Source organism: Excalfactoria chinensis, chromosome 1 (genome assembly GCF_039878825.1).
Source record: "Excalfactoria chinensis isolate bCotChi1 chromosome 1, bCotChi1.hap2, whole genome shotgun sequence".
Classification (NCBI taxonomy): Eukaryota; Metazoa; Chordata; class Aves; order Galliformes; family Phasianidae; genus Excalfactoria; species Excalfactoria chinensis.
This window is the reverse complement of record NC_092825.1, coordinates 75,533,973-75,550,167: the sequence shown is the minus strand read 5'-3', so window position 1 is coordinate 75,550,167 and position 16,195 is coordinate 75,533,973. Positions and strand designations below refer to the sequence as shown.

Genomic DNA, 16,195 nt, shown 5'->3' with positions numbered 1-16,195 from the left:
GGGAGTTCATCTCGTGCTTTTCCACTGCTTTGGGAGCTCGCTGGGCCTCAGTCGTGGGGTACTGAGCAATTGTTTGGGCATCACTTGTTATATACAATCACATAAATATATATGTGTATGTATATGCAGTCATAACTATCCTTTTTCTCCATCCTAGTAAATAGTTTAATCTTGACCCACAAGTTCTACTTTTGTTTTTCCAATTCTCTCCTGCATCCCACTGGGAACAGGGGGAGTGAGTGAAGAACTGTGTGGTGCTTAGCCACTTACTGGGTTAAATAACAAGATTTGGTGAGGTTGGACTTTAAGAAAAATTAGTCCCTTGAAAAATGAAAATATAGCTAATAAAGTTGTGTTTCTTTTGTGGCCTTGAGTTGGAAGCCTATTAATATCTTGTTCTCTTTCTATCTTTCATGAGCAGAGTATAGTATCACCAATCAGAGTATCTAGGCACAGAAGCATAGAGGAAGGATGTCATTGTTGTGTGAGGATATAATGTGTGACAAAACATCTTCATGAGCGTCCATCAGCCATTTTTCACCACTATAACATCAATGAAAGCTGTAATTGTTGACCTTTTTGAATAATTCATACACAGCTGAGTAAGAAGCTATGAAAGTTTCTCTGAAAACTTCATTCCCTGCTCCACAAACAGATACAGCGTTTGCTTCAGTGAGACTTCTGCATTGGCATGTTGATCACAATTTGGAAATAGATTCTACATCTTGAGTCACAGGCTTTGACTACATAGTTCAATTTAAACAAGTACACATCGCATCAAAAATTATTTAGCTAAGTAAATCAATTTTGCTGTCAAATATTACGCACGGCAGGATATCTGGAAAATATCAGTCACACATTTTATGCTTATGCAGAACAGCAGGAACAGTTTTTCTTTATTACTCCATTGGTACAGCTTAAAACAGATTTTAGTCCTGTATTTTCTGGAGTTATTTAGAGAAGAACAAAATCACCTTGAAAAAATAATGACTTTGCAGGAGTGGAATAAAAGTTACGAAAAACTAATACTGAAAAGCCAAATTATACACTATGTAAATAACTGCACTGGATACTGCGCATTACTGCTAGTGAGATTTTTCTCTTTTCAGCCACTGAAAAACATACTGTTATGTTCTGTACAGCAAAAGTGCCCATTGGTAGAATGTGGGCAAGACCAAATAATAAATGAATGTCGAAAATTTAAGTAAATTTATTTTATATATGCATGGAATTCGCTGAAAGAATATTTGCTTGAAATGATTTTCATCAAATTTAAAATAGCAGGACAAAACAAAATGAGGATTTATACTGAAATCATAGCTACGTTTGTAGTTGTTCTGTTTCAAATAAAATGTTTCAAATATTGCATATAAACTGCACATCCTAGGGAGCGCAGTCTGCCTCCAGAAGCTGCGTGCCAAAAAGGAGACATAGAAGAAATCTGGATAATGTGGAGGAAAGCAATCCTGGCTCCATCTGCTGTCTGCTTTTTCGCTCCCTTGTTCTGGCACCTTTTCTTTTTCTTTTTTTTTTCTTTTTAAAAGATGTTTGTGGTAGGTAGGCCTTGTATTTATGACAACATGGGCTAATACTTCTGTATGCTTTCTTCAGGTTCTGTCTGCTATGGGGATAGCTTAGTTTTTGGGGAAAATGTGTACTTGGTTTTGCATTTTCTATTGACTATTGAAAGTTTTGGTCATTATTGTTCATCTTCTTCACTGCTCATATTAATTTGGAATTTTGTGTCATCCTAACATCAAGTTTGTAACTTTTCCCCTCTTCTTCATCTCTATTAGTAGATGCTGTGAGGAAGCCCAGGTGCAGTTCTAGTTCTAGTTCTGTTCATTCTCACACATACAGCTCCCACAAGATTTATCAATACATAACTGAAAAATTTACTATCTACTGTCAAGTGGTATTTTCTTGTGCCCTTTTTTTCCTCACAGTCCTTGGAAGTAGAAACGTTGAGCTAAGTCTAAGGAGAAGAGGCTGGGAAACTGAAGTTTGACAGGTTATTACTCTTCTGCTTAATAGGCCTGATCTTTATAATCACCTTTGAGACTGCTCTAATTCATGTTAAAAATCTTGATCATAAAGGCACTTTGTTCCATCTTAACTGTGTACATTATAGCTTTGTTCTTCTTCCAAACTGTTTTTGTCTTTTATTTGAAGTCATAATCAGTATAAATATTTTACTTGAAAATTGTGATTTATGTGGCAGATTGTGAACTTCAACAATATTTTCTGTTCTACAAATTGAGTAATTTTGCCTTCACCAGAACTTCCAGATTAGAATAGGTACAAATATTCCAATTTGAAAGATGGCTGCAAAATGGAAGTAGCACTTCTGAGTCAATGCCAGAGTTTAGGAATATTTACTCAGCTATGATCCTGAAGAGATGTACATATCTGTGCTTTTAGAACATAGTTCTACAAAACAGGACCCAGATAAATTATGTCTGATTGTGTAGGTTGCAGAAATACTGAAAATACACGCATAAAATGATAGTAAGCTCACAGACAAGTATGAAAATAAGGCTTTAAAAATATTGGGTAATTATACCACTTGAGAAGATGTGGTTTAAAACAAACCAACCAACCAAACTCCACAAAGCAAAAAAGATAAAGAGTTGTGGAGATCTTTGAGAAATGTCTACATTAACATAAAAAGCGAGTTATGATCCTACAGCATACTGAACCAGCACGTGTCTAGATTTTTTGCAGTCTAGATACTAGTCATTTGAATTTTTTTCAGACATCCCTTATCAGCCATAAGAAAGACATGAGATGAGTAAGGAAGTGTTTATTTGACAAAAAAGATACATTTAGTTGTTCCTAAGCTACTTGTGAATATCTGTTCAAGTGCTTCCAGCTGAAACAAAAGAAAACAGTTGGAGTCGTAAAGCTGTAGATGTCATCAGCTCATCAGGTCTGCAATTAGGGAAACTATTGTTGAAGTTGTACCTTAGGGACTGCTGAATGGTTCGGCTAACACGATTCATGAACAGGATAATCTCGAGAAGATAAAATATCAGAAAAAAAGTTGAATTCTGCTCTCTCCAGAAAACTTTTAAATCCCAAACCTATATTAAAAAGAATATATATATATATTAGTTATCCAAGTTTAGAATCATAGAATCACCAGGGTGGGAAGAGAACTCCAAGATCATCCAGTCCAATGGTCCACCTACCACCAATATTTTCCCACTAAATCACATCTCTTAGTACAATGTCTAAACATTTTTTAATACTTCCAGGAATGGTGATTCAACCACCTCCATGGGCAGCCCATCCGAGCCCCTGACTGCTTTTTCAGAGAATTAAGTTTTCCTAATATCCAACCTGAATCTCCCTTGGAGCAACTTAGGCTTTTCCCTCTAGTCCTCGTGCTACTTATTCAGAAGAGGCCAACTCTCCCCACCTTTGTGACTACCTGCTTTCAGGGAGTTGTAGAGAGTGATAAAATCTCCTGTAGCCTCCTCCTCTCCACACTGAATAATCCCTGCTCCCTCAGCTGTTCCCCATAAGACTTGTGCTCCAGACCCCTCACGAGCGTTGTTGCCCTTCTCTGGACCTGCTCCAGGGCCTCCATGTCTTTATTGTAGTGAGGGACCCAAAATACCCAACTCAAGGTATTGTTAGGTTAACAATCACACCCATTACAGTTGTTTTATTATTATTATTTGTGTTTTTTGTTTGTTTGTTTGTTTGTTTCCTGTGTGTGTGTGTTGAATTTTTCCCATCATGAGATTGTTTCTCATAAGAATCAAGCAAGTCATACTGGTCATAACTAACAGGTTTAGATAATTTAAAATATTAGTTAGGGAAATCTTCAGGCCTAAGGATGCATTGCATCTCTGAAAAGTCAGAATTAAAAGCATAGTATTCCAAATAAATATTAAGAAAGGATGAGTGATTCAGCTGTTCACTTTGAGAACATCTTGTCTAGCATTTTTGTTTTTGTTTTTAAATTGATATGAAGGATTTTTCCCTCATAGACTCAACTCAGTTTATTGATTTATTGGATGTCTTCCTCTGGATAAGTTCCATTTCTGTCCTCTGTGGCTATTCTGAGCAGGCTGAAGCTGTTTGTTTGTTTGTTTGTTGCACCACTGTAAAATAATCTTGTGTCTTTTTTTTTTTTTTTTTTCCTAACTTAGAGTTACAGATGCCTTCCATATTGAGGCTATCTTTCAATATACAGTTGTATATTGGTGGTATATACTTTATAATCTACGGTATAACAACAAAAACATAAAGTATCCAAGTAAAGAGCACATGTAGAAATCAACATGAATGAAATTCACCTTTGTATTTAGAGCAGCTTATCTTTTAACATGCTTTTGTGGAAATGTATTGCAAATTATACAATATAAAGTAAAATCATAGAATCACAGAATTATATAATGGTTTGAGTTGGAAGGGCCCTTTAAGATCAGCTAGTTCCAACCCCCTGCTATAGGCACGAACTCTTTCCTCTAGACCAGGTTGCTCAGAGCCCCTTCCAGCCTGGCCTTGAATGTTTCCAGGGAGGGGCATCCACAACCCCACTGGGCAACCTGTTCCAGTGTCTCACCACTCTCACAGTAAAGAATTTCTTCGTAATATCTAGTATAAGTCTATGCTCTTCCTCTTTAAAGCCATTTCCCCTCATCCTGTTATTATATGCCCTTTTAAAAAGTCTCTCCCCACCTTTCCTGTATGCCCCCTTCAGGTGCTGGAGGGCTATTAATAAGGTCTTCCTGGACCCTTCTCTTCACCAGGCTGAAATGCCCCATCTCCCTCAGCCTGTCCTCATGGTGGAGCTGCACTAGATCTTTGGTCATTTCCATGGTACTCCTCTGATCCTGCTCCAACACCTCAGTGTGCTGTTTATGTTTGGGGCTCCAGAACTGGATGCAGTCCTCTGGGTGGGGTCTCACTAGAATAGGAGTAGAGGGGCAGAATCACCTCCCTCATTCTGCTGGTCACTTTTCTCTTTATTCAGTCCAGGATACCGTTGGACTTCTGAGCTGCAAGCGCACGTAACCAGCTCACATTGAGTTTTTATCAACTGACAGTGTTGGTTGCAAAAATGTGAATTATTTTCCTGTACACATAATGTAGAACATACATGCTGTTGTTTGCAGTTACACTTCATTCACTTTGTTATTTTGTTCTGTTTCAGACGGTTCGCCATGGTTTTCCGTATCTACCCACTGCCTTAGCTTTTGACCCAGTTCAGAAAATTCTGGCAATTGGAACAAGAACAGGAGCCATACGAATGTATCCTTTCTTATTCAGAATGTACGCAATCTCTCTGTATTTGTAACTCAGTGACGCCAATCATCTTTTCGTCTAGAAGCACTCAGGTAAGGGTACTGTTTATGGTGTTATGTTATGCCTCATTTTGTTTTTCTTTATTGACTGGAAAGGGATGTGCTGTTGAGGAATTACCTTTAGCTTCTTCAGGTGTCTAAAGGAAAAGTTCTGAATGAGTTTTTGATATATGTATGGTGTCTATTGGCATATGAAGCAGAACTAATTTTTTGTTTTGCTGCAAGTAAAAATGGAGATTTTTCAGTATGTAAAGTTAGATTATGGTGCGGTGATGATGATGAATGATGATGAAGCATGGATTTTGAACTGGCAATAAATAATTGTAATGCAGCCAGCTAGAGAAATCTTCACTAGAAATAACTATGTTTGAAATATTGTTTAGACTTCGTTAAGCGAATGGTGGGAAATTGATGATCTTAGGGTATAATTCTTTTCTCCTTGGAGGAGATGTTTTAAGGAGGTGAGATGGAACAATCTAAAAGTAGCTCTTTCTCTTCATTAATTATAGAGGTACATTAGTGGCAGAACCTTACATGTTTTTATACTGCAGGAATTTTAAAGTTAGTTGTTTAAACAGAACAGTCTGAACATAAATGAAATGAAAGTTTGAACAAGTTTTGTTATAGAAAAAAGAAAGAGGAGAATATTTAAATGTGTCTTTAAAAATGATTATCTTGATTTTATTTTTTTTTTAATTTGTCTTGGTTCAAATGCATTCCAGTCTGGTGAAACTGCATATAATGTAAGAAAAAAAAAGAGAAGGAAGAATATTACAGGAAGCTTTAAGAGTTACAGGATAGAGAAGTAGCAAGCCAATACTTTTTACAGCATCTTGCAGCTAAACAAATTCCAGGGTTGAAAGTATGGGGCAATGCTGTATAAAATAGCAGTTAAGATAGCATACTGTTGGGGTTTTACCCAGCAGACAGCTAAGCAACACATGGCTGTTCACTCATACCAAATACTATGAAGAAAATCAACTCTGTCCAGCTGAAACCAGGACAGTTACAATCAAGAAAAATTACCTCATGGAGAACCATTCTGTGACTCTTGTAATATGACTAAAATTTTAGTTTCCTCCATTTTTGGGTGCTCTTGTTCTAACAGTTGTGTTTTCATAAACCTCATTTTCTTTCCCCAAGACTCAACTGAACCAGTTATGTAAGAAACTTTGCTTTGATGATTCTACTCTTAATATTTTCCTGTGTTAAGTAGATTAAATATATTCCTTTCAGTGTAATTGAATTTATGTGCTTCTGAGAAAGTTCATCTCTAGTATCCATGTATTCTTCTTCTGAGAGTTAGGAAATGTAAGAAGGCTGGAGCATTTTGTCCGGAAGGCTCATTGATTACCTTCTATAAGCAGGGAGACTGGGAATTTCATAGGTAGTGCAGGTATTGTAGAATGAAGGTCTGGCAGAAAACTGACTCCTAAGCCCACTGCTTCTTTCCATCTTGGCACCCTGGCATATGCAAGAACGGAGTTGCTGCTGGTTAGGCATCCTATACGTATAAATCTCTCAAGAAAAGATGTGTTTGCAGAACCCAAATTAATAAGTCTTTGTGCAGAATTAAGTTAAATCTGCAGGTCACTTGCCACAGGAATGGAACATAAAGTGGAAAATAAGCTGCATCCCTCACCTCATATAAAATTCTGAGTGGATTATCTATGGAAATTGATTATAAAGGGTTAGAGGAAAAAGGAAGAAGAATATTTTTCAAAGTACCTTCTTCTTTAATGCCTCTTCTTCAGTTTTGCTAGCAAAAGCCTACTTCATTGACTGAAAATTTTCTAGGAACTGAATCAAACATGGGTATCAAGATTGTAAGATAATTTGATTTTTTTAAAAGAGAGATGTCATCTCATAACATAAATGCCTCATGGCTTTGGCACACAGAACCTGGTTTGCTTAATTGAGTGTTGAGTCAGTGAGAGCTGTGCTTTGAAGACAGATGGTACCATTAAAAGGATTACTTATTTTTTCATTTTTTAACTGAGACTTCTGAACTTCACTCTCAAAGCTCTACAGAACATACTACTTAAAAAGCCTAGTTATGGACCAGTAAGATTGCCTGTGTATGTAGCAAAGAAGAATGATCAGTGAGACAGCCTGGAGCCATCCACTGAACACTGCTTTTTTAAGCCAATAGTGTTGTAGCCATTTGTAACTGTTGCAGGCAATAAGATTCAAGCCAAGATATAAGTGTTTAGTATTAATTCTGAAAATACAATTTATAATAGATTCTTTTTTAAAGCAAACTAAAAGCAGTTCAGATTTTAATGGCTCTCAGTCTTCCACAGTATCCTGTAAAAGCTGTTTTTAATAGAGCAGCATAATTTCATTCTGCAATGAACATACTACATAACAGAATGATAGAATTTGTTCTCATTCACTGTGCTGTAGCAGTGAAGCTGGTGCTTCTAACCAGTGTTGTGGATGGTGCAAAAGGATGTTTGGCTACCACTACAAAAAAGCAACCATTTGTTTGTGTGTTAGCACCAAAAGGGCCCAGTTTGGATCAAATTCCTTTGTGCTAAGCATCATGAAGGTATAGCAAAACAAAATTTGTATTTAGTATTCATATAATGATGTAGAACAAGTTTTCCTGTGATGGGTGCAAGTGACATAATGGTATGCCTGCCTTTACAAAATGTTCACAAAGTGTTGGGATATCTAGTGACTGTAAGTTAATAAGTTGAAAAAGACAGTTCTCAAAGGAAAATGAAGCACTTATAACATCATTGAAAATAAAGACTTAACACCAGGTGATCGTTTCAAACAATCCAGCAGCATGACTGAAATAGTCTGTTCTAAATTGGCCTGAAATAAACTATTATTCATACATTTCCATTGCAATACAGAGATAAATGAAAGTTCACTTTGGAATGAGTGTCAGTTTGCCTTCTAGATTTCTTTTAAAGCTGCTCTAGCAGATGTAGCTTCTATAGCAATGGGAATTGCTGTTGCTATGCTCTAGTGATGCTAATGGTCGCTGTGGGATTCTCAAAAAACTTCAAACAACTGTAGCTGTTACCTACATCAGTGTCTGATGGGTGCTGATACTCACAAAACAGCTGTGCTTCATCCTCAGAATGAGTGCTCATTAAATCACTGATGAAAGAGTGTCTTCCTGTTACTGACACTGAATTACAAAACCTGCAAATAAAGGGCAAAATACTCACTCTAGAAACAATTGCTTTGTATTCTGGTAGTCACAGAATCACAGAATTATCAAGGTTGGAAAAGACCTAGAAGATCATCCAGTCCAACCATTACCAATACTTCCCAGCTAAATCATATCCCTCAACACAACATCCAAACATTTCTTGAATACCCCCATGGTTGGTGACTCCACCACCTCCCTGGGCAGTGCATTCCAGTGCCTGACTACCCGTCCTTATCCTTCATCCCTGTTCTCAGCACCCATACATAGATCATGCATTGTTACTACTCCATCTGTACTATCCTTGTTTGAGGCAAGCATGTTCAAATGAAGAAGGGTTATGAAACTGAATTTCTTTTCTTATCGTCTCCATATACTTTTTCTCTAGTTCTGGTCTGGAAAACCTTCTGACATTATACACAATAAAACAAAGCATACTGTCTGTAATCTATCCAAGAAGGCATATTGCTATACAGAGGGTGAGAGAAATGAAGAAAATTGGTCAGTTTGAAGTCTCTTCCTAATATCGGAGGAAAAGAATGCTGAGGTTTTTTTTCTTTTACGTCACATATCTGAATAGATAGATCAAAATCAGCAATGGGAATGATTATTCCAGTATCGTATCTGAAAAAGTGGCATGTTGCTCTCCTGTTTCATGATGTGTATTCCTACACTCAATTGAATCAACTCAAAAATGCTTGCAAAAGTTCATTAAAAGCACTTTATTTCATGGATTCACTGTGTCTTTTCACTTTGACTTCTTCCACCAAGTTAATGATATGCGTAGCCAGTATAGCCATCTACTCCAGGCATATAATTATCTACACATTATTGTATTGAGTCAATGATCATTTCATGGCCAGCTGCAGTAACAAAACTCTACATGTAGACCATTCCATAGTTATTATTAGATAGACCATTTCATACTTATTATCATCTTTGCTTATAAAGAAATGAGGGAAAAATTAAAATCTGGTGCAAGGAAATCTACTGTGTCCAGAGTGGCCTCCAGACCATGAAAAACTTATCTATCATCATACTGGTTTACACTGATAATACATCTTTGGACACATTTCTACTATTTTCTATTGTTAGTTAATAATACTAATACTAGTTAGTATTATATATATATATAGTATATATATATAGTGTATTATATATATATAAGACTTATAATAGTTATTCTTAAGACTGACAGACTTCATGTTTTTGTGGGTGGTGGTCATAGGTCATGCTACTGTTCATTTTCACTGTTTGGTGCTCGAGGAAAAAAAAGTAATTCACAGCATTTGCAGGGCTGTTCTAGTAATGGCAAGACTGCAGTGTCATCTGGTAATATGGTAGTCATTTTATACCTGAGCAAACAAAATTATTCCAACTCACTAACACGCGAACGTGGAGTTGTTGCTCTGCCTGCTCCTTTTGCGTATCTGCATAGTCCTGACACTTTCCTTAATCTGAATCTGGTGTTCAACAGACCTTTCCAAAAGCACTCTGCTAACATGGTGAAATACTGTTTCTGTTTTGCTGTGCTACTTTACTGATAGATTACGAAATATGCTTACCTCCAGTTTATCAGAATGAAACTGTAAAGAAGCTGAAAGAGTGCATTTTTGAGACTGAGAATGGAGAAATAGAAACTCTTATTTATTTATTTATTTTCCCCCTAGTAAACAGCAGACTCCTAAATTGAATTTTCTTAATGTGTGAAACTATATCCCAGAAATTCACCTATAACAGTATGCAGTTGTTTTTGAAAGAAGCCATTTGCCAATCAGAACAAAATATCTACAGGATCTATTCAAGAGCAATTCTGCTTTTGGATAGTATTGGAAGTAATTTTTTCTAGCCTATTTTGTGTGCTTCTTCACATACTTTGATATCAGGGGTAGTTTTGGAATATCAAATATGATACAGCAATACTTATTTTAATAGGTATATCTTATGGAAAATTGCAAGGGAAACTGTTGATCACAGCCTGAACCTCTGATTAACCATCCGAGGCAAGTGATGAGTCAGCTACGGAAGCACAGGTGAAAGTAATTCCCCTGTGCTCCCAGAAGGGGTGGAGCTTGACTCCACCTCTCCTAGATCCCATTTAAGGGCTGACCACCACTAAGGCAGCATCTCTTTCTGGATATTGCTCCTGTGTGGAGTTCTGGTGGTGAGCCTCAACATTGGTGAGCATCTATCTTGACTGAAGGCCTCAGAGTTGGTGAGTCTTTTCCTTAGATACTCTCTGGCTATCTGTTTACAACTATACTTGTATTATTCCAACTATACATTACTAGAGCACAACTTCAATGCTATCACATTTGTCTCCATTAAACAGCTGAAAGTCATATATCTGATGCCATAGTTTCTGTCCCGAGTAAAGATGATGGTGAAATCTAAACCTCAGTTATACAGACAGTGTTATAGGGAAGCGCAGCTGGGGCTGTTAGTGTGCTCTGGAGAAAATGAAAGAGAACAAATGGTACTAATTATATAATCACCCTTAGAATTCTGTAGAGATATGGAATTTTACAGTTAAAGGAAGTATGGCAAAGAATGTTTGATGACAAACTGATTAAGATGGATGTATTTAAAAGAAAAGACAAGAATATAGTATAAAGTTTTGGTCTGCTAGAACAGTAGCATAACATCTAAATATAAAATGTGGCAGTTTTACTCTCATTACAATTGATGCCTCTAAACAAGGTTTCAGTAGATCTTTATCCTTAAAATAAGCTGGCCATGTTCTTTGTTGTTTACTCTGTGTGATTTATTGGGCAGATGGAATGGGGGAAGCACAGACAAGATCATAAAACTAAAGTTATGGTGTTTGATTTGGAAGAGTCATTGATGCGTTTTATCTTTATCTCATTGTGGAATATATTTGGAATTTTTCCAGAGTGCTTAAGTAGATCAGGAGCACAAACTTCACAGCCAGACAATATTCCAAACATAAGCTTTTCTGAAAATCTCACAGGTAATCAAGAAATATGTATGTATATTTTTATATGCATTGATACCTAAACGGGTTATTACAGAAATTAATTTATTGTCAAACTGAAAGAATTAAAAGAATTATAAAATATATAAAAATAATCACATTTACTTGTATGATTACACCTGACACATCCAGTTTAGGGAATTTAAAATCAGTATGAAGATTATTCTACATATGGTTGTGTGCGTGCTCTTATCTGTATACATGCTAAGTCTCTGCATACACATATATATTTGGGTCCATTGGTCTCCCAGGTCTCATGCATTTTAAGTATGTAAAATATATTGCAATTAAGAGTGTTGAGCTTATTGCACTTTCAATTGATGTTAATTCAAGAAGAAAAAAAAAATGGATCTGATATCTCCAGAAAAAATTACTAAGAAAAAATAGATTTTCATGTATTTGGAAATGCATATAAAAATGGGAGGAAGGTGGATAGATCTGGCAGCATTTTAGTGAGAGCTGATGAACATCATCATCCCTTATGAGGAAAGGCTGCGGAGACCTGGGACTGTTCAGCATGGAGACCAAGAGGGGATCTAACCAATGCTTATACCATCTAAAGGGCAGGAGTTGAGTGGATGGGGACAGGCTGTTTTCAGTGGTGCGTAATGACAGGACAAGGAGCAGCGGGCACAAACTCTAACATAGGAAGTTCAATCTGAATGTGAGAATAGTTGTTTTTTTTTTTTTTTTGAGGGTGACAGAGCGCTAGAGCAGGCTGCCCAGAGAGGTTGTGGAGTTTACTGCTCTGGAGATATTAAAAATCTGCCTGGATATTTTTCTCTGTAACCTACTCAACCTGCTTTAGCAGGGGATTTGGACTAGATGATCTTCAGAGGCTCTTTCCAACCCCTAGTGTTTTGTCATTTTGTGACTGCATTTACAAATGCTTCCTGGAAAGAAACACTTTTTGGATATTTGTTTCAGGAATTTAATTTAAAGAAAAATATATACTATGGTATTTAAATTTTGCCTAATGGTGATAGGCAGCTATCTCAGAGAAGTGATATATCTTAATTAGACCTTGTGCTAAATGTCTTTTTACATTTTCCTACCTTTTTTGTTCAAACATTTCTGTCATTAGTGGAAATATTGTCTTGAGAAGGAAGTAACGCTCATCAATCTGATCTCCCTTCCCATCTGCTAATTATCTTCTTAGACAGATGCAAACAATCTAAATTTAGCAAGCATCCTTTAAACGCAGAATGGTAGAATAGCTCTTTGATTAGTTTGGATGAGCTCTCCCAGCTTTGACCCCTCCCTCTTGTGTACTCCTTAATGAATCAATAAGATGTGTGGTAGGAGTATACTTAGATTTGAGTAAATTCCTGTAGTAGGCATGCAACTTAGTTGGGACTAAGTAGTTCACAACTCCTTCTCTTGGCAGTCAATGATTAGAATTTACATACTAGTGTTTTAAAGTAATTATTTTCTTCTGTTTGTTTTTCTCATTGTTTACTCCATTTAAGGTCTCAGCTTCAGACAGTTTATTATCTCAGATGTGAGTAGGTGTTTGTTTCACTTCCAGTTAGATTGTAACAGTAGTACTTTCTTGTTCATGGCAGTTTCATTAATCTTAGTTTGTAGAGTTTGGGAGATTTTACTTTAAGTTAAATGCTTAAAGTGTAGTGAGTGACGAACATGATACATCAATAGTTTATTTGTTGAGGAACTTAATTTAAATATGTGATTATGTTAAGGAGGTCTCCTATATTCCTTATACAGACGTCGTGTATTCCCTAGTCAGTAGATTATTTGCATAGCTTTAATGCCAATTCATTTTATCTTACTAGGCACGTTTGTGATAGGGGCATCATTTTGAATTGCAATTATGTCTCTTAGGTTAAAAACTATAAGAAAACTAAACTTAGATTTTGGTTATTTTTAAACAGAAGAGGAGGTACCCATGGTGGAAAGAGTTCAGTTGCCAGTCATGACACTAGCAGGAGAGTAATGCTTATTTCCCATAGAGTATTGGTAAGAGGGCCCTGGAAGACAAGAGTGACTAAAAGGTGATACAGAGAAGAGATTCCTTGCCTATGTTTTATCGAGCTCTTTAGAGTTTACTGCAGGAGCTAATACATGAATAGGGCATAAATAGCACTATAGTTTTGTTTGTTTGTTTCTGTATTTTGAGTGGTATCCAAATGGTACTAATTAAGCTACTAATCTTAAAATAAAAGTTGTGTGTGTAAACATTTTTTCCACAATATTGTTAAGCCAAAATGATTTGGCAAATTCAAATGATTTTTTTCATGTTTTCATTGTGTACTTCTCTTCCATGTCCTTTCTGCAAGGTTTGAGGAATCTTACTTATTCATTAAGAACACAGAATATTTTATTTGCATTGTACTTAAAGCTATAGGTTACTTGTCTGTTGTCTGATTTCAATTTACTGAGAGTTGTTTGTCTTTTTCCTATTCAAAGTGTGAGATTTTATTTACTCCCTGTACAGCTGTACAATTGTTCAGTTATACAATCAATAGGTAAACAGATTTAAACAGATCTTTCATTAAGAAAGATTGTCACGATAGAAAGATAATATGTAATAAATGGAAATGTTCAATGATATTGAAGGCTTGCAGTAAACTCCTCAAAGCAGTGATCTCCAGTGAAAGAGATCCTTCCTCAGTGGCAGACAGTCCTTAAGTGGGATCTAGGAACACAGCTGAATTACTATCACCTGTGCTCCCACAGCTGACTCATTGCTTGCCTCAGGTGGTCAGTCAGAGGTTCAGGCTGTGATCAGCAGTTTTCCATACACTCCAGTCCTTCACAGTGTGAACCAGTTATTAGGTGAGTTTTCCCTTATTACAGAGATCGGACACATCATGATGCTTATACAATTTCCCTTTGCTATGTATGTTGACACAATTTGGTTCATGTTCTTCTGTAGGCCAGTGCTTGATTGGTGTTACTGGAGGCATGTAATCATGAGGTCCATCTATGTTTCATCAGTCCCATGTAGGTCATCACCAGGCGTTGCACATGATGTAGCAGGCACTCTGTTTCTCCCAGGTCAGCTACTAATTGATCAGCCTGATGAACTGCCACCTCTGATGCCACTGGAGGATTTAATATTGAGACTAATGTGCCATACGGGTGGGAAGGGGCCTGCTGTAAGGTCAGGTCCCTCATTCCCACCAAGAATTTGACCATGTCAGGGCTATCAAAGGTATCTTCATAGATATCTCCTGGAACTAGGTATGAGAGAAGCTAATTTTGAAGTTCCTCCATGGAGGACCACAACCCTGCATGTAGTGGTATATCTGATTTGTTTGGCCATAGCATACGGTATGCTGCCATTAACCAATCTAATCTAGAATGCTTTTCATCTAGAAATTGGGTAGCTGCGTATAATGAATAACTGCAACAACCAGGTCAGTATACTCTCTCTAGGTTTCTGTCAAAACCATTGTACCAGATCCATTAGTTCTGTTGCTGTGTATGGTTGGGTAGTGACATGGGAGTGGGTTTGGGCTGGGGGCCATTGATCAGGAAGCACCCCTGCTGATCTATCTTGAATTTGTTTTTTGTTTTTTTGGGTTATGATAGGACAGAGTTCCAAGGAATCCATTGTAAGTGGCTCTTCTGTTTTAGTGGTTTTATTTTCTTGTTCAACCACGTCCATTATTTCAGAGATGTTTGTTATCTATTGAAATATTTTGGACCTGGCCTATTGGGGGAAGTAAAATTAGTCTGTTCCCCATTAATATGCTAAGTTCCTGTTCTAGCTTTTCAATATGGTCTTTCAATAATTGATTTTCATTTTCTAAAGTGTCAGCTCTTATTTCTGCCTGATTTAAGGCATTAACAGTGGCCGTGCCACTGTAGAGGCAGTTAACTGCCGTTCTTTCATAGACAAAATATCCTTGAAATCTAATCCTTGAAAATATTCCACCATGTGGAATGGGGAAATATTCCCCATAATCTGCAGGGGACCCAACTTTTCAACCATAGTAGCTAGTTGATAATAGGGAAAACCCAGAAACCCTGGTATATGCCCAGGAATCATTTTATCTAGGGGGGTGATGTTCTCCCTGCTAACCCATTTATAGATACTCAACAAAAAAGATGTTATATATATGCATATATATATCAGTCTATTTGGCCTGTCTGGCTCACCAAATGTACAGTTGTACAATCAATAGGTAAACAGAGGTTTAAACAGATGTTTTGTTAAGTAAGATTACCACTATGAAAGGATAATCTATAATAAATGGAAATGCTCACCAATGTTGAAGGCTTGTAGTAAACTCCACAAAGGACTGATCTCCAGAGAAAGAGATCATTCCTCAGTGGCAATCAGCCCTTAAGTGGGATCTAGGAGAGGAGCAGCCAGGCTCCACCCCTTCTGGTAGCACAGCTGAATTACCTTCGCCTTCATTCCCTGAAGGAAGTGAGTCATCTAATTTGAGTGTGAGATAATCCTGTTGGGAAATTGTGCGTGTGCTTGAGAGATATTAGTATACATTCCCAGTGATCTAGTTACAGGGAGAATTTTTACTTCCCTGATATATGCTGGAAATATAATACAGTGCAGAAGAAGCAGTCCAGGAGGTTTCTATAGTATGTGGAAGATAGCTTCCTTACACAGCTGATGCAAGAGCCTACCAAGGATGATGCCCTGCTAGACCTGTTCTTCACTAGTAGAGTAGGACTGGTGTTTAACAGATGGCAGCAGAGGGGCAGTCTGACAAATTAGTATCTGACCTA

General features: G+C 37.0%; 1 protein-coding gene across 10 annotated transcripts in view; it reads left to right on the top strand.

The window, feature by feature from the left end:
- The window catches only part of STXBP5L (syntaxin binding protein 5L), a 170,718-nt gene that overhangs the window by 9,619 nt on the left and 144,904 nt on the right, over positions 1-16,195 (top strand). For all 10 annotated transcript variants that reach the window (XM_072357264.1, XM_072357295.1, XM_072357278.1 and 7 more), the window contains exon 2: positions 5,168-5,265. In XM_072357264.1, coding sequence (XP_072213365.1) covers positions 5,168-5,265 — 98 coding nt within the window. The remainder of the gene's footprint in view (positions 1-5,167; positions 5,266-16,195) is intronic.